This window comes from Siphateles boraxobius, unplaced genomic scaffold, assembly GCF_051911475.1.
Source record: "Siphateles boraxobius isolate OS27281-9 unplaced genomic scaffold, OSU_SipBor_1 8, whole genome shotgun sequence".
Lineage (NCBI taxonomy): Eukaryota > Metazoa > Chordata > Actinopteri > Cypriniformes > Leuciscidae > Siphateles > Siphateles boraxobius.
Window position 1 is genome coordinate 22721852 of NW_027509208.1, and position 27602 is coordinate 22749453.

The window sequence follows — 27602 nt, forward strand, 5'->3', positions numbered from 1 at the left end:
CGTTTCTCAGAAGTCACTTATTGCACCTTTAAATGCTTAGTTTTAAATAAAAGCGCTTGATTATTTTTAGGCCTTAGAAATTTGCTTTAGGCTTTTTAGGGTCAAGCACCAACTCTTTGTGTACCTGTGCGTGAAACAGTGCTAGTCCTTTGGCAGTGTGCAGGGGAATGAGGATCTTCATGAGGAACTGCTTGTGTTCAGCTTTCAGCGGCAGAGCGAAGCCATTGATGATACTGCGATTACAAAGACAGTGACACAACTGATGACATGGAGGCCCGAAATTAGATGACTGAAGCCAGTCAACACCAACATGCTGCTGCCACAAGGTTCAGGCTGAACCTGGAGCCAAACAACCTTCTACCCAGCATGCATTCTGACTGCACTTACTCCATTAGATGAACTACGTGAACAGAAAATTAATACATTTGCATTAGCAAGGAAAGAAAATTAAACAAAACTCACCTGCCCAGAATCTCGAGGAATTCAGCAACTCCATTAAAGTGCTCAGTTTCATAGAGGTATCTGGGAAAATTATTGGTGCATGCATGAACATTTTATGTTCATATTTTATATGAAATGTAAATTGAGAATTTATTTCTTTACTAAATGCACAATCCAAAATTCTTATTCTTACATTAAAGCTTCACAGACATTAATGCATAAAGGGGAAAAAAACCCATAAAACATTGAAAATGAATACTGTCAAATATTATAACAATTTAAAATATTTCAATTTGAATTGAATATATTTTAAAATGTGATTTATTCCCATGTAGGGCTGGGTATCGAGTTCGATACTTTTTAGGCATCGACCGAATTGCCTCGATACCCATCAAGTATCAAAAAAATGTCTTCATTCGGTACCAAATTAATCTTGTCATTCGGTACCAAATTAATCTTGTCAAAGTAAGTGTAACAATAAGCATGCACTGCAGCATGTATGATGTGTGCCCAAATCAACTGCTGGCTGTGGCGACTGGCGAAGCATTAAGGAAAAACACTAGTTTAGGTCGGCTTGATGGCAACAGCGCGTGATCACCGCGATGCAATGAATTGCGCAGACAAGCACCGGGTGTGTCGCACATGCTGTGTAGTAAAGGGAACCGCGCGTCTGGGCCATTCATTGACGCAGAACATCCAGGAGTCATATTTAAATAGTCCCTTTGCGGTTTAATATTCTAACTTTGACAACATTTCATTTGAGAGAAACTGTCATCACATCACAGAAGAAGGTCTAGACGCAACTCGTCAAAATAAAAGTTTGGTTTAACTTAAGGAAACTGCGATTGATCTTAATCTACTACTACTACAACAAATATTATTAAAACAAATTTTTCTCCATGTTATAATTTTAACAGTAAACCTCTGTTGTGTAGCACTTGTTTGCCAAAAAATTAAAGAGCTTGTTTCATTTTAATAAAAGTTAAATTAATGTGTTATGCCTTCATTTGAATACCAGAAAAATTAATTAATTAAATACACACACAAAAAAAAACACATTTCATAGGACCCTATTATTGTATACGAATTAATAAATTAAGTTGTTTTTATGAATTTAATTAACTAGACATTTTTTTGATTAAACCATTAAAATGGAATGTAGAAAGCACAGAACTGGGTAAAAATAAAATGGAATTTGAAAAAACAAAAAAACATTAAGAATGTAATTTTTGTTAAACTGTTAACACATTTCTGTTAAATTGAACGCATTTCATGATTTAAATTAATTACACATCCTCTTTGATTAATAACATTTAATTTAACCATCCAGAAAAAATAAAACCGTGGGGTGGGGGGGGGAAACCGTATCTAGAAGAATTTTAACAGGAAAAACGGAATTAGCTCACATTAAACTAGGCATCTTGTAAAGTGTGCTTATCCTTAAGGTTAGCTGCATTAACAGTTTAGGTTTTTTGTTTTTTCCCCCCTCTGCTGTAACATTATCTGTTTATAAAATTGGTATCGAAAAAAGTATTGTTAAGGAACCGGTATTGAAGTCATGGTATCAGTATACATTTTTTTTTTAACGATACCCAGCCCTATTCCTATTATGGAAAGCTGAATTTTCAGCATCATTACCCCAGTCTTCAATATCACATGATCCTTCAGAAATCCTTCTAAAATGTTGATTTGCTGCTCAAGAAACCTATTATTATTATTAATATCAATGTTAAAAACAGTTGTGTAGCTTCATATTGTTGTGGAAATCAGTTATTAAATTATTTAGGATTCAAAAGAACAGAATTAGTTTGAACCAGAAATCTTTTGTAACATTTTAAACCTCTTTACTGTTACTTTTAATCAATTGAATGTGTCCATGCTGGTGTGTTCTTACCTCAGAAAAAGGTTGTTGATCTGTTTCCGAATAAAGGCACGCAAACCCAGAAACTTCCCATAGATGCGATGCAGAATCGTTTTTAGAAACTCTCTCTCACGAGGATCTTCACTGTCAAACAGTTCTAAGAGCTGAAAAAAATGCAAGGAGTTAATTTTTTCACAACAATTCTTCTGCCATTTTCTTTCTTTCTCTGAAGTTTGTTTGTGATAATACCTTTGACAAATTGTTACGAAACTGAATAGTATGACATTTCATTTGTAGTCAAGATACTTGGATTATCTGGGTTTATAAAGCATAAAGAAAGCTACATAATGGCCTCATTAACATTTCTTATAATAGTACAAGGCAGCATTAATGGTCAGTGTATACTGCATTATTTTTTTATTTAATATTGAAAGAAGAAAAATGAGAGTTACTGGAAAATTTGTTTTCTTTTTGTACGAGTTGTGTCAAGCCATTTGTTATTCTAGTTGTTTGACAAGAAAGCGATAAAACAGCTGTGAACATCACTTCCATACAACTGTAGCAGCAGATGACTATTGCTGCATCCCAATTCACATACTATCCATCCTAAATGGATTTCAAAATTGGAATTAGTGTGTCCTAAATTGTAGAGTGTTGAAATTAGTATTCCAAAGATACCCGGATGGTCTATTATTTCCGGTTAGAATCCGTGCAGATCCGTGAACACTCTAACGACTAATATTGCCCACAACCCATTGCACATTAGATGAGGATTCAATTAGAAATACAAACATTAATAAAAAGTGTTAAAAAAAAACCCTCTACAATCATGGCGGATGTGCAAGAGCAACGGTTAAGTAGAGAGGTTTAGATCAAAGGGTTTGAGTGAGTAACAATCATTATCTAACCTATTCTGCATCAAATTCTGCATAAAAATTTATAGACAAGACAAGTAGTTTGTTTAGGCATGGTTTGTAAGGAATTACAAACCTGCGCACATATATTCAAACGCACATAACTATAGAATCAATTCTTAATGCCCATGTGAACGTCATCAGCGTCTATCACAGGTTCGCGTTTAAAGTCTGTTTAGAGAGAACGGTGTCGTCTTAGCGGCCCCTAATTTAATAAACTATCATTTAGACGGAAGTGAATCAATCAAAACTAACTTTAGCTGGAAAAAACTTTTTTTTTAAACACCACTATAAAACTAAACCAATCTCTGTTACCTTAAATTATACGTTTATCTCTGTAAAGCTGCTTTGAAACAATCTACATTGTTACATTGCGCTATATAAATGAGGATGACTTGACTTGACTAACCTGATGAAAACATTTTTATTCAATGTTGTTCACATTATATTTCATCTGCAAAAGCATTGCAAACATTTATAAAGATACATCTAATCCTTAACTTTTGAATGCATCATTATGCAAACACATGAGGAGAGTTTCCACTTTGAGGAACTCTGTGTCGAAGACGACACTATGGGGAATGCCACTGCATGATTGTGTCAGAAGCACGTGTGAAACTAGACCAATCCTGATTGGTGCCAAGTCATGACATAGCGTGTGATGTGTACACAGAAGCTTACAAAGGTGCGCTGGAACGCAACAGCTTAAGCCTCTGTTCTTGAGCAAGTGCTCTGAAAAGAGCGGAGCATGCATAGGCAGCTCTTGTGTACACTGTGAGCATTTGGGATATGGAAGCCCACTCTGTGGCTTCTTCCACCCCGAGCGCGAGCTCGATGTTGGGATTGTCTAGCTCCGAGGAGGGAGACGTTCGCGGCATCGAAGCGGGGGATTTTAGGATTCGCTTTCCCCCGCATACGAGGAGCTGCTGGAGGTTGTGACTCGTGCTTTGGCAAAGCGGAATATCGACTGGCCATCAGAAAATCAGGAACTATATAAGGAAAGCAAACTAAATGAGCGCTTCCTGATCACTTGAGCACAGCCTTCACATCGGGGGCCTTGCTTTCTTTCCCCATCTCTCAGATGAAATCTCGATATCATGGGAAGACCTCTCTCCTCATGCCTAACAAGCCCTACTGTACATAATTACTCATCCATTCTGGACTTGAAGGAGAACGGCTATGGGATGATGCCGCAGGTTAAAGATATCTCTCTCTCACTCGTCTTTGCGTCATCCCTCAAGGCCCTGTAACTTCCCACCAAACCCTGCCGTACAACTTCTAATTTGGTATGCAAGGTTTACATGGCAGCGGGTAGGGCTGGTGTGTGCCGGCACACTATGGCAAGCCGACCTGCTCAGAGAACTAGACGAGGGCGCAGAGGACGGTCCCGACTAGGGCTGCAAGATTAATCGCAATGAAACAGCACGTGATTTGGCAAAGCCTGCGATTATGTTATGCTCAGCTTGTCAGTGCAGTGCGGCTGATCGGTAGTTAATACTGCTCCATCTAAACGCCAGAGGGAGCTCTCACACAGACACACCAAATATGCCCCGCCGCAGAAGTACAATAACATCGTTCCAGGAAATCCCTATGGGTATCATACTGTTGCTGTAGCTGAATAAACAGAAGACTGAAACGCTTTGATTGATTAAACATGACTTATAAACACACAACTGCCTTTTTCTGAAAGAAGCCACATCATCTAACAGAAGGATGCTCAACTGACGTTATGAAGAGAGTTTGGAGTAAAAGCATGTTATTAAATGTTGTCTTTTGTTGAACAAGAGGTTCATAAATACTTATGTTTGGAAAGATGTTTGACTCGTGTTGCTTTTTCAAATGCATGTTATAAGTGACTCAAACTCACAGTGCTTTCTGATGGAACAGCATTTACAGAGCCTTGCATCAATGATAAGCTGTGCATAAAAAGCAAATCGCAGCCTTTGCGATTTCAAAATCGTGATAAGCCAACTCGATTTAAGTACAATTACATGTAAATTGCGATTAATCATGCAGCCCTAGTCCCGACAATATCAAAGAACTGCGTCGGGCCACCGACTTGTCACTCCACGCCACTAAGAAGAAGGACCACACCATCGACTGCTCCATGGCAGCATTAGTAGTGGCAGAGAGGCATTCATGGTTGAAACAAAGAGAGAGATAGAGTGTTCCTTCTTGATGCCGGTCTTGGTCTCTGGGTCTCGCTGTCAGGGAGTGCTGGCACCACCCCGAGCCGGTGGAGTTGATCTGAAAGAAGTTTGGTTGAGCGGAGGTGGATCTGTTTGCTTAGCTAAAGACCACCCATTGCCCACTATGGTTCTCCCTCATGCATCCAGCCCCACTGGTATATGCATCCAGCCATAGTACAAGCTTGGCAGAGGCGGCGCCTGTAAGCATTTCCCACAATCGCTCTGATCCCGGGAGTTCTAAAGGGGGTCAGGTGGGATGGGTTCAGTCTATTACTGGTAGCCCCGCTCTGGCCTAGTCTGGTTCTCAGGTTTCATAGCGCTCCTTGAAGCTCAGCCTTGGGAGACTCCGTTTAGGAGGGACCTTCTCTCGCAGGCCGGGGTACGATCAATCATCCCCGGCCAGAACTGTGGAGCTATGCTGCCGTGCAAAGGCAAAAGACCGTAACTTCGTTTTTGGTTGAAAATTAGTTATTGATATTTTTGGCACATTCAAAACCTCCTTTATCATGTGGATAAGTATCTTGATTCAATTCCGTTGTTTTTTTGAGAAAATAATGGGTTTACTTAACAGTAACTTCCAAAAGCCCATGAGAAACCAAGGCAGACCACCGTAACACCAGTTACCGCTCTTTGGCTTTGTTTTGGAACGCTCTTATTGAGTTATGGTAGCTACTCTGCCTTTGTTTAGCCGTGCGTCAATATGAAATTACTGTGCCGGCGTACTATCAAATAATGCTACCTATCAGATTGTACGGTGTTCTGCCTTTGTTTTACTCTCCATTAAAATTTAAATTACAGTGTAGCCTGTGTACTTCGTACAGCTGCCATCAGTCCCTGTAACTTCTGATGTCCTCAGAGCTTTGTCCTCCACAAATGTGGTCAGAAAATTTAGTATGGTCTGAACCAGCTCCATCGACAAACGTACGATATCGATCGTGAAGGATATATGCATAGTTGACAGAAAAATGTTACACATGCGCAGGTGAATAGTAGCCTACAACAAATAACTCCTGGTTATTTGTATGGATCTGGTTGAAACAATCATGCATCTAAGCTGGCAGAGCGCCAAAACTTCGCCGGCGCCTTCAGCACCGCCCTGAACACAGTCGGGCCGACGCGAGACTAATATATCAGAAGGAGTGAGAATAATTAAGCAACAAGGGTATATTGGTGCATATAACATAATGAAGCAAGAAGTGCTGGTGCATACAACATCAGACCAGTTGTTACAAGCGGGTTATACAATCACAAGCGAAGTGCACAAGCACAATAATCGGGCAGACAGCTTTTTTTTGTCTTTAACGCTATGGAGGTATTTTGTCATGTCTAATGTATTAATAATGCCACCAGAATGCATCCAAAGTACAGGATAGCAATAAGTAGCTGTATATAAGTAATTGTAAATCATACCAAATAAATGCCATGAACACTAGATTTTATACAGGCGTTACTATAATGATTTTGTTAATGGTGATCAGATGTGGAAGTCACTGCCTTTTGCCTTGGCAAGACTTCTCGCTTTTTGCTGACAATACAAAGGCAGAGTAGAGTAACTTTAAAATAGTGGTCAAAAGTCAAGTTTGAGCTCAGTATTTTTTTATGTAGATAATTTTCATTAATAAAACATCTAATTTCCAGTGTTCTACATATAATTAATTTGGTAGGACAACTAAACATCTTTAAAGTCATTTTTCTCAGTTTCACACTCTAGCGAGTTAAGGTCTTTTGCCTTTGTAGGGCATTATGGGTCTATCCTCCCCGGCCAGAACTGTGGAAGCTATGGGTCTATCATCCCCGGCCAGAACTGTGAGGAGGACCATCCCCCTAAGTAGGACCCGCTCTTAGGTGTTGGTCTCTCAACTGAGACCATTGTTGAGACCAGCCTAAACTCTAGAGATCCCTCCACGAGGAAACCGTATGCCAAAAAAAAAAATGTAAAAAAAATAAATAATAATAAAAATAAACAAAAAACAAATAGTCTTCAATGCCATTCAAAGCAGTTTGTACCCATTTGAAACTTTTAATGGACCGTTTCATAGAATGGTTTTGATCTGGCAGCATCAACTGTTATGTCACGTTAGACTGTCTGCACAGGAATGTTATGTAATGGACCTTTACGAGTCAATGAATCCCTGTAATGAGAGATGTATTTGACAACAGCCTTTATGCAACATGACATTATTAGTAAATGAGTCCAACCTCAATCACATTTATGAGGACATGAATGATGTCTAAAACATTAGTAACTCTAAAAATCAAGATTCAAACAGGAGTAAAAATGTTCATCTTCCACATGCAGGACATATTTCATTAATTCACTATGGATAAGCTGGAATAAAAGATCAGCTGACCATAGCTTTATCACCCACTAGTTTTAAAGGGGTGGTAAAACACGATTTCACTTTTCTAATTTTAGCTAGTGTGTAATATTGGTGTTTGAGCATAAACAACATCTGCAAAGTTACAGCGCTCAAAGTTCAAAGCAAAGGGAGATATTTGCTTTTAAAAAATTCAAGTTCTCAGGACTACAGCAAACAGCTGGTTTTGGACTACACGACATTCCTCCGGGTTTGCTGACGTCAGCATATCCCATTATTTACATAAACCCCTCCTCCGCTAATACTTAATAAGCGGGGCGAGGCCATTTTATATTGCTGTTTTGGAGATGAGTTGTCGCAATGCCGTTGATACGCTGCTGTTAGTTTCATCCGGATTGCAGGTCCACTTTGTTCAGCCTTCCTAGGGACGAGGGAGTTACGGATCAATGGTTAAAATGTATTTTTAACTTGGTCCCTCATTATTATGACCCAAATCTCGCTCTCTGTGCTGCACACGGAGGAAAGCTTTCACAATCTTCGCGAGCTCAATGCAGGATTCGCACATCGGCTTGTCCAGTTCCAACTTTAAAAGCAGAAGCTTTTGTTTAAGAGCCACAACCTGCAAGTATGATTTATTTTTCGTCGATGCATTTTCCTGTAATAGTTTGTATTGTTAAAGGGATAGTTCACCCAAAAATGAAAATTCTGTAAGTATTTACTCACCCTCATGTTGTTCCAACCCCGTAAGACCTTTGTTCATCTTCGGAACACGAATTAAGATATTTTTGATGAAATCTGAGTTCTGGATCACTCCTCCATAGGCTTCAAAAGGATTGAAACTTGCCAGCCTCGAAAAGTTATGAAAGACATCGTTAAAATAGTCCAAGTGACTAGAGTGGCTCAATCTTAAGTTTATCAAGCAACGAGAATACTTTTTGTGCGCAAAAACAAACAAAAATAACGACTTTATTTCAACTATACATTTCCTTCTCTGTTGGCCTCTAGTCAGTTAACTTAGTGTAATAGCGTAGAGCTACGTCACACGTAGGCTCACTATTGGCCGACGCTGGTCATGTGGGTGATGCGTGTGACGTACAACAACAGAAGCTCTAAGCTTTTACACTAGTAACCTGACTCGAGCCCCACAGAGAAGGACATGAATAGTTGAAATAAAGTCGTTATTTTTGTTTTTTTGCGCACAAAAAGTATTCTCGTCTTTTGATAAACTTAAGATTGAGCCACTGTAGTCACTTGGACTATTTTAACGATGTCTTTCATAACTTTTCGGGGCCTGCAAGTTCAATCCCTCAAGAAGCCTATGGAGGAGTGATCCAGCTCTCAGATTTCATCAAAAATATCTTAGTTCGTGTTCCGAAGACGAACGAAGGTCTTATGGGGTTGGAACAACATGAGGGTGAGTAAATACTGACAGAATTTTCATTTTTGGGTGAACTAACCCTTTAATTGTACGTTGCAGCAAGGAAGTAAAAAAATGACAACGCTGTTTGGCTCTGCTGGTTTGTTAAATGCTCATTCATACTTAACATTATCTGACAAACACCTAACGTTACAAACTTTTTTTTAATCTCAACAGCGAACTTGGAATTAGTGTAAATTATTCTTTGATTAGAGCTTTTATGTTTATCTATATGCTTGTTTATCTACAGGCATGCTAAACATGGTTCTCTTTGATTTGGCAGCCGGTGTTTAGTGTTCGTTTTGGGTTAATAGTTGTCGACAGATATTTGTCTACAATCGTTCTAAAAATACAAAAGTAACGGTGGCATACAATCAGAAACGATCACTATAGATCCGCAGTCTTAACTCAAAAAAAATCCCTTTGAGGACTGTAGTATAATTTGTTAGAACGATTATATGAAATTCTTGTTTATGAAGCTTATTTTTTTGTAATTCTATAATAATTAGTACAATTAAATAACAGCGTATCTAAAAAGTAATGAGAGAACAACAAAAAACAAACCTTTCTGAAACGTTGTTTAACAGCCGTTCTTGAACAGGTTCTGCTCATCTTCCCTAACGTTTCCCCGGGTCCGATTGGTTTTATTGACGCCATTGTTTATAATAAACCAAAGCACAAACTACCATAGCTAACTACCGGTAAAGGTAAGGGGCGTGCACTAAACGGTTAGCGAATCAACACACTGGGCCAGCTAACCAATCTGAGCCCATTGCGTAGTTTTGAGGGACTGGCTTCATAGAACCAGGAAACCATCAGACCGTTTTTACAAGGAGGGGAAGAGCAGTGTAGAATAAAGGTAAAATATATGAAAAATAATGCAATTTTTAAAAAACGAAGCATGAACACGTTACAGTGCACCCCACAAACACAATGAAGCCTTCGGAAAAATGCGTTTTACCACCCCTTTAAACTAAAGCAACTTCGAATGCAAATTTTCCTCAAGCAGTTAATTGAGCATTAAGATCCAGTACATGATAAATATATTGAAAATATAATAATAATTGTATTTTGTTACAAAAAATGATATATCAAATACATGATTTTTAAACGACTTTCAATTCATAAAAGAATATTGATTTTTAAACGACTTTCAATTCATAAAAGAATATTGAAGAAAAAAACAGTTTCCGCAAAAATATTAAGCAGCACAACTATTTTTAACACCGATAATAACAAGAAACGTTTCTTAAGCATCAAATCAGCATATTAGTATGATTTCTGAAGGATCATGTGACACTGAAGACTGGAGTAATGATGCTGAAAATTCAGCTTTGATCACAGGAATTAAATTTTAATAAATTTTAAATCTATTAAAACAGAAAGCAGTTTTTTTCTAAATTTGTAATAATATTTCCTAATATTGCCGTTTTAACTATTTTTGATCAAATAAATGCAACTTCAGGGAGCATAAAAGACTAGCACACTGAGTGAGTGTCATTTTTCCGTCTTCATAATCTTTCATAAAAAAATAACATCAATTAACAAAAAGCTGTATAACTAATAGATATAACAAATAAAATCGAGTTCCATCCAACATTTTTTCAACATCGTTGAATTTCCTGTTCACAAATGACATGTTCCCAACACCACATTGAGTAGAAAAAGCAGTTTCATTTTGACTTTTTATCTTTAAGCTTAAATGTGTAATTCCTGCACAACAGCATCTGCAAATGGGAAAATAATGCATCAGGGCATCAGTGACCGCTATCCACCACATCTCTGCTAGAATGACTCTTTTTGTCTTGTGTCTGCTGTCCGTTTAACCCCCTGTCATTATGTTCTTCATCCCAGCCTGGACTGCAATGCTGCCTCTTTCCTTCCTGTGGTGTAAACAGGGCGCTATTTAAAGCAGCCCAGGAAACGCTCACATCATGGAAACTCAGCTTTACCACCTTCCACACTGACTCTACATTCCAGAGCATTCAGTGCACTCAGGGGGAATGACCGGGTCGATATGGACAGCTGATGACCCAGCGGTTTACGCAGGGACAAGGACTGACTGAGGCCGTTCAGAGGACGAGCCCAGGCCTGTCTCCCAAGCATATCATTTCATATTTCAAAATATTGTCTACTTCATTTGTAAAAGTCAGAGGGAGAAATTAAATATATTATTTGGTCTTCTAGAAAAAATGCATTTTCTTTATATTTTTGTTGTTTTTTCTCCTGTACCTAAAAATCCTCAAAACAGGATACATTTACTTCAGGATCACAACTGATAAAACCTATATGACTCGTTTTAAGAGAATTTGTTGAAAGATACTGCGTTTCTTTTACTCCCATTGCAGCCAGAGAATCACCAAATTGCGTTTTAAGAATAAATCTCTCCAAGTAAAAAAAAAAACTTTCCAAGTGCTTCGCATAAAAATCAGTCTACAGTCTACTTTCATAGTCTACAGTCTACTTTCATAGACTACCTAGGAAATCGCAGATAGCCTCGTTTCGTTACAAACTGTTCACACATTGGCAATACAAAAAGTGATTAATACATAATTCTTATATATAGCCCTTTTAAGAGAGAAAAACCCCCTGAATATTTCATGCAAATATTGCTTCAGGTAAATTTATCCTGTTTTAAGAAATTTTTAATATCTTTACTGCTCCTTTAAAAAAATGGCAAAAGCCCAGAAATTTTTTTTTTTTACATTTGTGCATTATATTTGTAATTCATGAATTAATATAAAGCACATATACCTGTAGCACAAACTTCTGGTCGATGTAACGTTTGGCAGTACTTGGCTGGAAGTCTGGATTTTCTAGGAATCGAAGGAAAAACTCGTACACCAACTGAAAAAAAGATGAAAAAAGAAATGTAGAAACAAAAGACACAATTTAATGCTTCCAGTATGATATTAGAACATATTAGGGCTGGGTGATGAAATGGTAATGATAATTATAACAATATAATTTTCCGATATAATGTTTATGTGCCAAAAGTGGAACGAAACACTGATACTCATTTGAACTAGGGATGCAATATATACCGGTGTAGCGTCTGGACAAATCACACACACACACACACACACACACACACACACACACACACACACACACACACACACACACACACACACACACACACACACACACACACACACACACACACACACACACACACACACACACACACAAATTATACATTATATTTAATGAATAGTCCGGCAAACTCACTCTCCCAACAAAGATCTGTGTAACTTCCACCGAAACTAACATCACAATGAAGCTAACACCACTGGCAGAACGCAGTGTCCTGTTACATTGATAAGAACTTTTACGACCCCAAAAAAGGTATGCGCAGAGGGCTGTAACTCTTTCTGAATTCTTACTGAGAAGGAGAAATAAACCCTGTTAATCCTATATATTCAATACATATAACCACTAGAGAAGGGTATAATCATGCATCTAATTTTCCCATCTCATGATTTTGATTTTTATGTTGTTTGGCCCATCTTTTCTTGTAAACTTTAATGGGTTAATGTTTCAGACTTTGCATACTATGGTTAACCAAAATCCATCCCTCCAAAGAGACAACTTCTTATTGGCTCATACACCTCCAGAGGGTGTGACATCTTCACACTTTAAAAATCACTGATCAAGATCAGCTTTCTCTTTGCGCTCTCTTAGCTCCCTCTCTTTCTCTTGGTCCTTCCTGAGAAGTCCTGATGTGAAGATGATGCTAAACTAGAAGTTTTCTAAGGACCCCAAGCTAGTGCCAGGCTGCGGCCTTGTCTTTCAATTCACCAAAGATCCTCTGACTTCCACTGGTTCTCTCTCATCAAGACCACATCAGCAAAGATCAATGGGAGCCTCAACAAATTGCATCAGGACAGTTTAATTCAAATTCTGGGCGAGACATCCAAGTATCAAACTTAGTCTCATTATCAGATTAAGTATACATTAAGTATACATTAAGTATCTTTACCCCTTTTAAAGAAAGGCGTGTTAGAGTAAACTGATGGTTTGCTCAAGGCTGTTGATCTGCTGAATTTCAAACAATGCTATAACTTCTTGCTTTCCTATATTCTGCTTCAGCTCTCTTTCCCTTTGCAAACTGTATGCATGTATGTTAGAGTAGTTTAAGTGTTTAGTCTAGTTAATAGAATCTTGTTCATGTCACACGTAAAGTTGTCCATGTCTCAAGCTCATATCTGGAGTCACTAATCATATAGATCTTGACTACTTGCTCTAAGTAGTACTGTAAAGTAAGAAAGACATTTCCCATGCCTCGGAAATGTACATTTCATTTACATTTCAATGTACAAATGTACACAAACCTGTTCCATGATTTGAAACAATATTAGCTGTAAGAACATGCAGAAACCAAGAAATGTAATTTTTCTATTAAGACACTTATTTTTTTGGCAAGTGTTTGTCATGTTCTTACAATAAAGAGTAGTTTAAAACCACATTTGACTGTCTGGTTTCTACAACTTTCATTCAGGGGCAACAATCTGCCTTTAAACGTGGAAGAAAAAAGATTTGACATTTATCGCGATAATTATCGATGTCGACTCATTTGAAAAATTGTATCATTATATGCTTGGCCATATCACCCAGCCCTAGAACATATAGCTTAAAAACAAACATTCAAACAAACAAAATGCAAGCAATGTAAATGAACTAGTGTATGTATTTACATCAAAAATTATATTCTTTATAACCTTAACAAAATGTAAGTCTTAAAGTTGACTCGGTTTAATTTATTGACATGCATTGCTGTCTATGAGGTTCATTAAGTATAATAATTCAGAAATATTTACATTGTAAATAAAACGTCAGAGCATCAGGCTACATCTAACCTGCATGTGAGGCCAGGAGGCTTCTAGAGTGGGTTCATCTTCTTCTGGGTCAAAGTCTGGGTTTTCACTGGGTGGAAGTGTTCGGAAAATATTTGTGCTAACCTGTAAACAGAAATAATTTGGACTTTGCTTTGACAATAGATCACCCTGGAAAAGATGATTATTTTTGCTAAAAACTGATACATTCATTTTAAAGATTGGTGGACATCACATGAATGCTGACCATGTTGGTGATCTCAGGGTAGACCGGCTCCACCAGAACGCCTCTGTTAGTTGACACATAATCCACGAGTTCACTGAGAGTGGCCCGTTTGGTCTCTTTATACTTTAGGTCAGCCACCGTGTCGTAGAAGTCAAAGATTACGCAGCACTGCTGTAGTTTCTGCATGAACAGCGCATGCTGTTCTGTGGAAGATGCATCTGAAACAATGAAAAAAGCATTTATTCATCCTACTGTACGGTCTAATTCAATAATCAACATTTTTATACACAAATGAGATCTATGGATTTGACTAATTTAAAATAAAAAAGGCAAAGGAAAGGAAAACAAAACCAGAAAAAAACTAACAAACACAAAAATAAAACAAGCACCAAAGCAAAACGCAAAGAGATGTTATACTCATAAGGCCAATTCACACCACACCGTCAGACGGCAACAGACAACTTTGTCCGGTGTCACTGTGTCAGATCAGTGAGTTACTCCTGTCGGAGCTTGTTTTAGCCGACTGAACATGCAGAATCTGAATAAGAATGTCTGAGAAGTGGCGTGCTGTAGTCTGTAGACAGCCTGAGTCTGCCGGTGCAGTGTGAATGGGCCTTTACAGTACATGATACTAATGATCAAAACATCCCTCAGATTTTGCTCTTTAATGTCAATACACAAGCCTGATTAAAAATATGTTCTTACCGGAACATGGTATCGTGACATATTCAAATATTTATTGCAACTTCGGCAAATTGCAAATTTATTGCAAATAAGAAATTCTGATTAAATGACATTTAAAAAGCATTTACACTTGATATTTAAATCACATTATTATAAAAACATGTTTGATGCTGCTATAGAAAAAGCACATGCATGCATCGTCTTTGGTAACATCGTCTTAGTGCGATTATATTTGAGAGTGTAGTGTGTACATGCACTGAGCTCTCTGAATGCTTGAGTGGACTAGAATGTTGTAATCTACACCGTGTGTCTAATTCCAATAATCTGGATGAACTGGAGTAAGAATGGAGGCCATTCTACAGCTGGGCAGCTCAGAAACAAAATGTTATTGCACCAGTTCATGTTTAGTTTATACATGGTTGCAATCAAAATGATTCAACCCACCCGGAGACAGTAATACTTTACAAATGTAAGTTTTTCTAAAACACACAGTAAAACAAATAAAATAAAAAATAATGTATCTATAATCTATAACAAACAGTTTAGTGGCAAAGTGGCAATGTCAATATATAATGTACTGCATGTAATGTATTCAGCTATATATATATTTGAAAAAAAAATAAAACGGAATTTGAGAAAAAATAAAACGGATTTCATGGGGCCCTAATAAATAAATATATATATATATATATATATATATATATATATATATATATATATATATATATATATATATATATATATATATATATATATATATATATATTTATTTATTAGGGCCCCATGAAATCCGTTTTATTTTTTCTCAAATTCCGTTTTATTTTTTTTTCAAATTCCATTTTTTGGATTTATTTTTAGCCCTTTCGAATTTTTCGGATTTGCTTGTTTTCTTTTCACTTCTAAGCAGTATTGACCGTTAAATTCAGTTACACAAACTCACAATTCAGCTTTTTTATTTAAACTCTTAATATATTCAGCAAAGTACATTCAAAATTCTCCAAAATTAAGCCAAACCTTCAACAAATCTCTGGCCAAACATAACAGTAACATTAAGGTAACAGTTACAAGGTAGGATTGATGAATATTAAATCAAAGATTAAATGCAGACATGCTGCAGGGAGACAGAAACATTGAAACAACGATATGTGCCTGACAGAAAGCCAACACAATGACATTAAAACCACTTTTCCTAAAGTAAAAAATTCTTTATAACTACTTGCATACATTTATTCTTTCAAGCAGACATATTAACAAACATATTAAAGCTATTAACAAACAGTGAATGCTTTTCTCTTTTTCTTTTGTTGCTTGACACGGACCGCATTAGGTTTATTACCCACTGTCACTTTAAGACGTCGGATCATGTCCAATGACATGCGATCTCACTGTGATGCACATCCGATACGTCTCACAACTGTTTAAGACATAGCTGACATAGTTTACGTGAATACTCTCCAAAACGGACATTTAGACATAATGTTGTGTGTATTTGTCTATTTAGACACGAAAGAGAGCTCAATGCAGTACTCGCGCGCTGTATGGCTGCACGCTTCGGGTCGGGTGTGTGCGCACAGAAAACCGTACCGAATAGAGCTCTTTTTTGCATCATCACTCTTATTCAGATCGCCTACTCTACTCATTCTCCCAGACGTTTAAATTTTTTTAACGTTTTATGAGACCGCTGGTTAGATCAGCACGTTACAGTATACAAATGGACGCATCTACCACAAACGCAGCCCCCGTTAGCTCATCAGAAGCCACTCGCTTAGACATTTTTTTCCCTATGCGTTAACGTGAGGTCGTATGGTTACTAGGCAACATGTTTAACAATGCCATTTGGCTACGGTTTAGCTAGAGACCTTTCTACGTTTGTTGTTTTAAACTGAAAAATGAGAAAAAAAAAAAAAATTATTTAATATGTCAACAAAATATATGCAAATTCCACTTGTATAAGATAATTTCGTTTTCACGTGTAAATTCCGTGATTCCGTCCGCGTTTTCCGCATCACGGAAATCATAGGGCCGTAATATATATATATATCGAATTTTTTTCGCATCAAGGGTTTTATTTGATAATGTTTCGGTCACACTTTAAGTGCAAGTCGTTTTAATTCCTGCTTCAACATAGTAAGCATAAGCAATCAGTTGTTTTTAGGTTTAGAATGTAATGTTTGTATTTTAACCCTTTTTCTGCTTATAATGTACAGCATAGCCCACATAGATATAAAGTTTTTATAGCCTTTATATACATACATGGATGACAACCATGACTACAACGGTAGCCTGCACTAATCGGTTATTGGGGAAGTTAACAGATAATATCGAATGGGCATGAATGCAATTTAAGCCCTCTAAATCAAGGAGCATCTCGAAAGTTAAAGGAAAGGTAGTAGATAAAACATTCTTCATTAATGGTGAGGCAATACCAACAGTTTCTGAGAAGCCAGTGAAGAGTCTTGGGAGATGGTACGATGGGGATCTAAAGGACACAGTTCGAGTGGGAGAAGTTAGACGACAAGCAGTGGAAGGGTTGAAGAGCATAAACAGCTGTGCTCTACCAGGCAAACTAAAACACTGGTGCTTTCAGTTTGGTCTACTGCCAAGGTTGCTGTGGCCACTGACTGTGTACGAGGTTTCTTTGACAACAGTGGATAAGCTGGAAGCGTTAATAAGTTCATACATCAGGAAATGGTTGGGAGTTCCACGCTGCCTCAGCAGAGTGGGACTTTACAGTAAAGGAGTATTGCAGCTGCCAGTCTCTGCTTTAACCGAGAAGTTTAATTGTGCCAACAAGGTCAGACTGGAAATGACTTTAGCAGAGTCACGCGACAAATGTGTAAGGGAGGCAGCCCCTGTGGTAAAAACTGGTAGAAAGTGGTCAGCAAAGAAATCTGTAGTAGAGGCAAAGGCTGACCTTCAAATTGGGGATATCATGGGACAGGTACAGCATGGAAGAGGGGGTTTTGGGCTCAGTTTAGCTCCTCCTAAATGGCACAAGGCAGGCCCAGCTCAAAGGAGGAAGCTGGTAGTCAACGAGGTGCGAAAGCAGGAGCCATTTCTCAGGCCATTTCTCAGGACAAGCAGGGAGAGTCGATGAGATGTGAGTGTGGAACAGCGCAAAATGGGCTGGCAAGACCTTTGGTCAATGGAAGAGAGTGGGATCAGTTTCCTTATTAGGTCAACATATGATGTTCTCCCATCACCGCAGAACCTAAACCTCTGGGTAGGAGGGGATCCCTCTTGTCCTTTATGTTCATCACCTGCCACATTAAGGCACATTTTGACAGGATGTAAGGTGGCTCTTAGCCAAGGTGATTTACTTGGCGCCATGACCAAGTATTGCGATGTTTGGCTTTATCATTGGAAGGCAAGCGTAGTATGACCAATAAGTTGCCGCATGTTCTAGCAAAAGATTACACACAGAAGACAATATTCCTCCGCCCAGGCGAGCAACCACCAAGAAAAGGTGCTAACACCAATTCTCACCCAGGACAACTGGAAGCTGCTAGGGACTGGAAGATGCTGGCTGATCTTGATCAACGGCTTATTTTTCCACCTGAGATTAACACCAGTAACCTACGACCAGATATTGTTTTGTGGTCTGGATCAGCACGCATTGTTCAACTGATAGAGTTAACAGTGCCATGGGAGGATGCGGTAGATGAGGCATATGAGAGGAAGAAACTGCGGTATGCTCATCTGGCCACTGAAGCAGAACAGCGAGGATGGAGAGTCCAGGTTTATCCAGTGGAAGTGGGTTGTCGAGGTTTTGTGGCACACTCTACAACCCGGTTGCTCAGAGACGTCGGATTCAGTGGCCAAGAGTTGCGTCGTACAGTAAAGAACTTATCTGAAGCAGCAGAAAGGAGCAGCAACTGGCTGTGGTTGAGACGGAAAGATTCTAGCTGGCTGAGTACAGGCCGCCATGCTACGGTTTCGTAGAATTCTTGAAAACTTGAAACGTCTGTTGGTTTATTTGTATAGGTTGTTTAGTATTTACCGTCATTATGTTCCTGTGTATATTGCGTGAATGACGGGTGGTTGGGCAGATATTGTGTTTTGCGGTATGCCATACGGAACCGTTGCCACTGAAACTGCATTATTAACGCACCAGTGGGGCTTGACAGCCTTAGTCAAACGGGTTGGCGCGTATGGTTGGGTTGCGGAGAGATTGTGAGATTGTGGTTAGGTCTCAGCAGCAGGGGGGATATAGAGGTCAGTAAGCTGGGCTAAGTTGAGTGGGGGACGGAGGGGGGTGACTCTGGGACGCCAGAGTCACTGTCAAGCCCTCTTGAGGTGTCGTGGGCTAGTCGACGAAACACTGAGGACGGAAGGTGCCCACTTGAAGACCCTAGAGATGTCCCCTACTCAGCTCAATCCAGACGGTTGTCATTGGGGGACCGCACTGTGGTTGCAGCCGTTGTGTGTGCTGACGCGTGTTAACACTAGACAGAAGGAGATTTACATCACCATATGGAAAGATGCGTAAATGGATGGAGAAGCATAGGTTACTGTAAAGCTATGTCTTAGTTGGTGCTTATCTTGGCGAAAGCAGAGTACAAATCAGCATGAAGTTTTAACATCTACTCTTGTGTAATGGAAATCATATTACGCATTGTTCGGAGGACAGCATTGGGCAGGATAGGGAATCAAATTGTTTAAAATAATTGATAATGTAACTTTACATTTTTTTTTTATTAGAATTTTTTAATTGTAAAAATTTTTATAATTATTTTTAAATTTTTCATCTGATTAATCAAAAAAGTAATAGATTATCCGATTATCAAAATAACCGTTAGTTTCAGTCCTACATCGGCTAAAAAGATGATCCGCCTCAATTCAGCGCATCTGTTTTTTATGTGCATTTCTAAAATGTATGAGCATCTTGCCATTTCCATTCAGCGTTTATGTGATATCCTAAAATCTGCTTAAAAATAGGTGTATGGAAACATCATGTCACTGCTTGCTTCTTGTAGAGAAACATCACAGTAAATCAATCACAGAGAAACATTCCCACATGCATCCATTGTGTGCAGCAAAGAAAAAAGAAAATCTCATCCATCCTACAGGAGTCAACTAATATGACTGAAGGTTACATTCGTTATTTTATCATGACTTTCCATATGGCTTAAGAGCTCTTAGAATATAGTGTATGAGTCATATGGACTATATTAATAATGCTTTTTTGATCCGCAATCCACATTTATTCCTCGTATAATTCATGTTGCTCTATCCTACTGCCTGCAACCCCTGGTCCACCAGAGTTCCAAGAAGTACTTCGAAGGATCTTATCTTACATAAGTCACTATAATACCAGTGACCTCAGCTGGGTGAGTGACACATGAAGAGGCCACTCATAAAACTGCAGCATTTACTAAGGGTTAAAGCTTACTATCATCGATCAAAACCATTTTATCACATGCAAAGCCTAGTACAGAATTTATAATATACTGTATCTTACTTGAAATGTAAGTGACACAGGTTATGGACTTTTTGGTTATTGGTTATGGACTAAGCTTTGATGGTCTGTTTTCACATGGACTGTGGAATCTTGACTGTAATATATGGTAATAGATGGTAATATAGTAATTATGACCCATGTCTACTACAAACACTGTGCGCACCAATAATAAATCAACAGGGCTCTATAAATACCCGAAGGACATTTAGTTGACATGAACTTTGACCGTGAAGAGCATAAATAATTTGTGGCTGATCAGAATATTAGGCTCAATATACTTCACTAAAAATCATTTCGCATTGTAAAAATTATTAATACAGGAGGTACATAGGAGGTTCACAAAATATCACAGGCATCAGTTTTTTTGGACATGTACACTACTGTTCAAAAGATGTTAAAGGTGCCTTGTGTAATATCCGCAAAAAAATCAATTCATACTCCACATTCCATACCAGATGGGGGCAGTCTACCTCCAGAAAGTGAGTTGATCTACTCTAGAGTAACAAACGAGAAACGGCATAGTCTCTATGCTCCGCCCCTACCTTCACTACGAGCCTAGAGCCATAGCCGAAGCCGAGCCAACTCCTAATAGAGGACATTTTGACTCCAGAGGAACGTTGGTTGATGTCAAGTGATTTTTAAATGACATCTTCAAGCTACTCCCCTTCACCAGTGAATGTTCATATTCGTTTTGTTCATATTACATTTTTATTGTTAGTTTGAATTGCATTAATTTGACAGACAGCATTCGCTCCTGTTGACCAAGCTAGCGCCATTCAGAGCTGCCAACTCTCACGAATTCACCGTCACCGATTCTGTCAATGTTATTACGCAATTCAAACAAAAAATACCGTTTTGGCGCTTGTAAATGTTAGCGTTACACTACAGATCCCTAGCGCACGTGAACCGATCATCTGTACTAGCTAATAGTAAAAACACACGAACACTGTTGAAAGATACAGTATGCTACAACTTACCAAAATGTATTCTTCATACATAATACCGACCAAACATTTATTTAATCAGCGTGCAAAGGTCAATAACATAGCTGTAGAACAAATATGTCAGATTTACCTCAGGAAAGCAATTTAGTAAACATAATATAGCTCACGTAGTTCTCATTACACCTCTCAATGTAGCCATCAATAACTTGAGAACTTATATCGAACACCCTTCGATACATTTCTATGTTATAACTTCCCGAAAAAACTAAACATATAAAACAAACTTCTAGCGAAATACTAACAGCATCTTACTTACCAATCCAAAAGAAATGTTGCAAGTTCAGAGTCAAACCTCATTTCTTTCATTTCCATTAGTTGTCTCCAACGATGGAAAGCAGTGCCAATGTTAACTCGGGTTCTGCTCCTTTTTTTTTTTTATCTGATTTTATTTGTGATTCCGAGCGCGTTTTTTTCCCCCTGCAGCGGGTGGTTGATGTAAGGGTCTCTTGCCAAGGGCTTCAGCCATTCTTCCGCACTCTTCCCTGAACTGAACTGTAGTAGTGGGGTGTACTTTCCACACGATTGACATCAGGTTCAAGTACGCCCACAAGCCATGCGACTTATTCGTGTATTGCAGTTTGGCTGGTGTTGCCCGCATACCGCCTCCCATGGCCGAAACTGGTATTATGACATCTGTCCGGCCGGGGCTAGTAATTTAGCATGCTAATTCAGGTTGATATCTCTGCAACACTATAACTTTAAATTTTTTTAATGACATCATCGCCCTTATTTCTTCAACTTCTTTTGATCAGTGTAACTCATTTTTTGTATATTTTTAACTCAATTCTGACACATGGCACCTTTAATACTTTTATTCAGCAAGAATGCATAAGATTGATCAAAAGTGACAGTAAAAATACTTGCACACAGAGTCCAAAATCTTAACGTTAAAAAATAAATACCACCTCACGTTGTGTCAATCACGTTTACACACTGCCACCAAAACTACAAAATTCGGATTGGGTTAGATTCTTTGCGTTTTACGCATCCGTAACAAGCATTTTGAGAGGCGTTTTGACAATTCAGAGCCACCGAATGACGAAAAAACGCATAGGAAAAATGTTCAAGAACATTGAGACTTTTACATTGTTACAAATAGTTATTTTAAATTGTATTAATATTTCACAATATTACATCAAACTTGTGTACAGTCATGTACCATCACTAAACCTTGTAAACCATGGTACTGACAGTAGTTTTTTTCTAACTAAATCCAATGGAGATAAAACGTACACTAAATAATCCCTATCTTAATGTCACCTAAAAGATTTTCTTTCAGTTACTCGTGGCTCTTTTTATCCTGTATTTTACTGCCACCGTCGATCTGCTTCAGGCTTCTGTAAACTTCAGCTCATGATGTTATTTTTGAGAGAACAGCAGTGTAAGCCACTCACACTCGGAGCTGGAGGGATTCAAGCACAACACAACCCCACTGCTGCTCTATTAATACACCTTATGCAACCGATCTGAATGCCAGTGGCCCGGTCTTTCCCAGACCACTTCTGCTTATAAAGTCACTGCATTCACCACAAGCCACCATAGCAAATCAAGTCAATATCAGAAACGCTTTCATTAATTGCCTTACTTCTATTAGCCCTCGCACACATGCAAGAACACGCACAGGATGAGTCAATGAATTTGTTGAGGTTCCCATCAACACCCCGGGCGTGCGGTTGCCATGGCTACATGGCCCGTCCCTGGAGAGTGATAATGTCAGTGTAGAGAATGTAGCTATGTCATGCTGCGTTGCATGCTGGGACGGCACCTCCACCTTAAGAGGATCGCCGTCTACTACTGATACTGATATTAATACAGATACCTGTACCTTTTGTTTTGTTTTTACCTTTAAATTAAATATTCACATTCCTCAATGGTATTGTTTGCAGGGAAGAGAAGCTCTTTTATTGCATTGGATGACAGTTTGATGTTTTCAATATAGTTTAAGAATATTGTTCACAATGTATCAGATTACTAGGGGTGTTAACGGTTCTCAGTAAAAAATAGCTGAGAAAATAAAGTTATTACAAATATACTTATAAAAAAGCTATTGAAAATAACAACATGTAAAACAGACACACAGAGTTCGGCTAATGTATGTTTCTGTCGATGGATACACGTTCTGGCTTCCCAATGGGTTACAACAGCGGTGATCAAAAAACGTGGACAAAACAGACACTCTTTGTAAACTTTGTTCAATAGGAGTGCCATATATCAGCAGTCATTTATGCTGTCAGCACCGGGTGTTGAGACCTGAACTACACACATCTGGTTAAACTAAACTCATTTAAGTTGACAACTTAAACATTTGCAAAAGAAGAACTCGCACTCATCCGAAGCGCACACAGAAAGCCACGACATATTGAGTTCTATTTCAAATCTTGCGCTAGAACGGACAAATTCACACAAAAATTATGTCAACTTGCCCGTCTTGGCGAGTATCCTATCAAACATAGTCGGTTTCGTCTTCAGTGAACGTAAACCGTAGAGAAAGACAACGCATATGCATCAATATCAGTATTTTGGATCAGTGCATTATGTCTTAAAGTGACAACAGACTAATATTCCTGCCGTCTGTGTTTAATGTTAATCAAACCACAAAAGACAAGGAAATCAATCACTGCTCTTGACTCAATAGCTATTGTAATTTTATAAATTAAAGATTAGCCTAATTATTAGTCAAATATGCAATGTTATTTTTTATTTGATTACTGTATTCAATTTCTGTACCTGAAATCCACTGTTAGATATCTATTTATTTGTATCTTTGCTCTTTTGCATTTATTTGTGCGGTTGCATCATGTCGTTTGATTATTTTTAATTTGACAGTAGTCAAAACATGACTACTTTTTCCCAAAACATATCGAACCATACTAAAACCGTGACCCTAAAACCGTGATGCAAACCAAACTGAGAGTGTTTACTATGAAAACACTGTCCCATGCTAGAAATGGCCAAATAAAAATGTGTTCAATAAGCTGAAAGAAGTTGATCCATGTCTTTGTTGGAAACGTTTAAATAGAAGTTTGTTGTCACTGTAAATATTCACTTTTCCATGGCCACGGAGGGGAATCAGAGATTGTGGGTCACATTCAGCAGACAGACACCGACACAAGTATATATAATTTTTCTATATTTATTTTAACACAAGACAACCAAAATCAAAACCCTTGAAGCTTGAAACAGTTTTGCGGTGGCTGTCTGCAAGTTCTGCTAGTTCGCAAGCCAATAAACAGAGTCATACTCACAAAGGTAATGTTTAACCTAACACAATAAAAAACTTTCAAAACCTCTCAGCAGTGTGATTGTTTTATTGAGTGATATGCAGTGGGTTTAACCAGTGACAGAATTAATAGATTTGATATCCGGCATCTTCTCATCACACCCTCAACCTTCTTCTCTTAATGCTTTTACACATAGATTAAAAATAATCTGGCCTTAAAGAACACAGTCCCGTTTTCTCCCTGAACGAAGATGTGACATCTGGCCCAGTTGTGGCCCACATCTCCCATATTCTTCTGGCTTACATACCGATGACTCAACCTGAGTGTGGCTGGCCTGGCAATAGCATACATATTTGGGCCTCATCTGGGTTTAGTTCTGGCAGTGGCAAAGGTCACATCGGCCACTTCTGAACCACACACACAGCAAGCCACAACTCACACTAAAACCAACTTGATGTGTGTGGGCCAGATACGGCATATTGCCGCCAATGCCATAGTAACTCCCCAGATAGCATACCCCATCCGGGCCTTATCTGGCCCAAATCAATTAAATAGCCATTGGCTCCTATAAGGGGGGAAAAAATAGGTGCCAAATTATCAATTTTTGTGCCACAAAAGAATAAACGTGTTTTAATTTTGTCATGTTTGCCCTCCTTTTACAGGATCAGCATTTTCCTCCATCTTGTGGATGTCCTGGGAACTAAGATTCACTTATAGTAAGAACTAAATTACTTTTCAGACTACATACTGATTACCGACACACAGATTTGTTCTTTACGCCGAATCTGAACTAGTGTCACAGACCATCACCATAATAATGTCAGCATCACTTGGCCAACAAGTAGTTTGGCCTCCTCCTAATGCATCCTATAAACATTGGGTGTGTGTGCAAGACAAACGACAAACTTATTTTTCGTCATTAATATCAGAGGTAAATTTGGTGAAAGGCAGCTCTTCATACGCAGTTATATGGGCAGTGTTGAATTTAATTTTTAGCTCCTTCCCTTCTTTCTCATGTAGACAACAGGTTATGTACACAGTCTTTGTGTCAGATTTTCAAATACTTTATTACTTCAAATCAAAGTTTGTAATGCTGTGAATTTAACCTTGTATCTGACTGGTTATAGTTTCATAGCTTTTATAACTTTTTAACCAAGACTTTTTCAAAATCCCTATGGAAAAAGAAAGGTTCTGGGACCAAAGTGGGCGGGCACAGATTTACAGAACTGACAATCACGTGACTTCCAAAGGCAACAATAAGAGGACAGGAAATGTGCGAAAACACAGGTTAGACCATGAAATAAAGATGCTTCCCTTGATAAGAGGAGGCTCGAAGACATAATGTTGACACAATTGGTGTTTACAGTCTACACCCAAACACACTAACTTAAGTCTCCCAGCAGATAGTTATGGGCCTGCTGTAAATACTTCACATGAAGCTTATCAGAGATACAAATATGTCACTTTAAAGCGTGATTAAAACATTAATGCGTGACATGTTCTATTATGGTTTATTAGTTTTATATATTACTTTTTAAAGCATTGTAGGCAGCCCAGCGCTGTCTATGTACTAGGTAGGCAGCTCGCACGGGTTTGAGACGAAGCCTGAGAGTCTATTTCCAGGCTTTATCCTCTTACCTTTGAGCTGCGGGAGCGCCGAGATCTGGGGAGCCGCGGGCCTGCCGCTGTTCACCGAAAACTGAGACGAGCCCTGAACCCGCTGCCTCTGAGCCTTCCTCACAGACTTCCGCGTGAATCCATCCACTTTCTCGGCCGCGGATATCGCCGACATTTCCAAAGCAGGTCTATCCAACGAGCGGCGTTTACAGTGTCCGTGTGAGCTTTAAACGTGTTCAATTCTGACTGACATCCCATTGACTGCGCTGTAACGTTACATCAAACTCACCAGACCCCATTCAACGACACGCATTGTCGAGGCAATCATGAAGGCTGCATGCTCTCCAAAATCACAGATATCCTGCAATGATAATATTTGGTGACGTGTAAATGTAAACACGTAGTTAACAGTAACAGTTATTTTTTTATCATTCTGAGCGCCTCAATAAACCTGTTACTCCACATAACACAACTCAAACTCAGACGACACACAGCCAAAACACTGAGTCATGATTATCCAGTCGCTTGACACCGGCTCCATGTATAACCGAAGCGAGGAAAGAGTTTAATATGAATCCGCCGAGGCGTAAAATACCTCTGATCCGCTGAACTTCATTCAGCCGCTGTTACGTCTCACTGGGGTCTAAATTTAATAAAGTCCCGTGGCGCGCTTGAGAGACAGAAGATTCATCCAATGAACGTTCGAGAAAATAGCAAGCCCCGCCCATTGACCAATCAGATTCTTGTTTTAATGGTATTTCGGGAAATAGTCAGGAGGTTCTGTATCCTTGAACTCTCACAAAAAAACGTTAAACCACTCAAAAGAATAAATATATTTAATAATAATAATAAATGAACAGATAATACAAAATTTCAACGATTGCTCACAAAATAACAGTAAGTTAGAGTTTGTGACACTTGTAGCCTAATCAAACGAGTCTGTTAAAGGAACAGTTCACCCCAAAATGAACTCGAAATACAAAAATGCGGAGATAAACAAAACATTGCTCTCCCTGTTCTCGCCTTTCTTCTTTGGAACAGAAAAGTGAGAATATTATTGATTCAGTCACCATTTACTTTACTGTATCGTTTTTGATCAGAAATGGAATGACTTTAAATGACATTTTAAATAACATCTCCTTTACAAAGAAGAAAGGTACATGGGTTTGAAAATGTAAAAGGGTGAGTAAATGACAACTGTAATTTGTGAACTATCACTTTCATTTCTAAAGCAGAATAGTTTTGATCAACTATGCTGAAGACCTCAGGCAAAACCAGGCAAAACAAGAACTAGTAGGATCAAAACACAGAAGCGGAACTGTCAGGTCAAGTCACATTCCAGACAAACCTGCAAATCATGTATACTTAAAAGAAAAAGGATTATGCTATACAATTTAAAAAGTGTATAAATCAT

The 27602-nt window shown here is 38.5% G+C and overlaps 1 protein-coding gene across 1 annotated transcript in view; it reads right to left on the minus strand.

Moving 5' to 3' along the window:
• Positions 1 to 26868, minus strand: part of ppp2r5a (protein phosphatase 2, regulatory subunit B', alpha isoform) — a 41254-nt gene extending 14386 nt beyond the window's left edge. Inside the window, exons 1-7 of the mRNA XM_077220605.1 lie at positions 26210 to 26868; positions 14223 to 14419; positions 14000 to 14101; positions 11895 to 11987; positions 2336 to 2466; positions 463 to 522; positions 125 to 233 (exon numbers count right to left, since the gene is read on the minus strand). Of these exons, the coding sequence (XP_077076720.1) occupies positions 125 to 233; positions 463 to 522; positions 2336 to 2466; positions 11895 to 11987; positions 14000 to 14101; positions 14223 to 14419; positions 26210 to 26363 (846 nt within the window). The 5' untranslated portion in view covers positions 26364 to 26868. The remainder of the gene's footprint in view (positions 1 to 124; positions 234 to 462; positions 523 to 2335; positions 2467 to 11894; positions 11988 to 13999; positions 14102 to 14222; positions 14420 to 26209) is intronic.
• Positions 26869 to 27602: the final 734 nt, after the last annotated feature.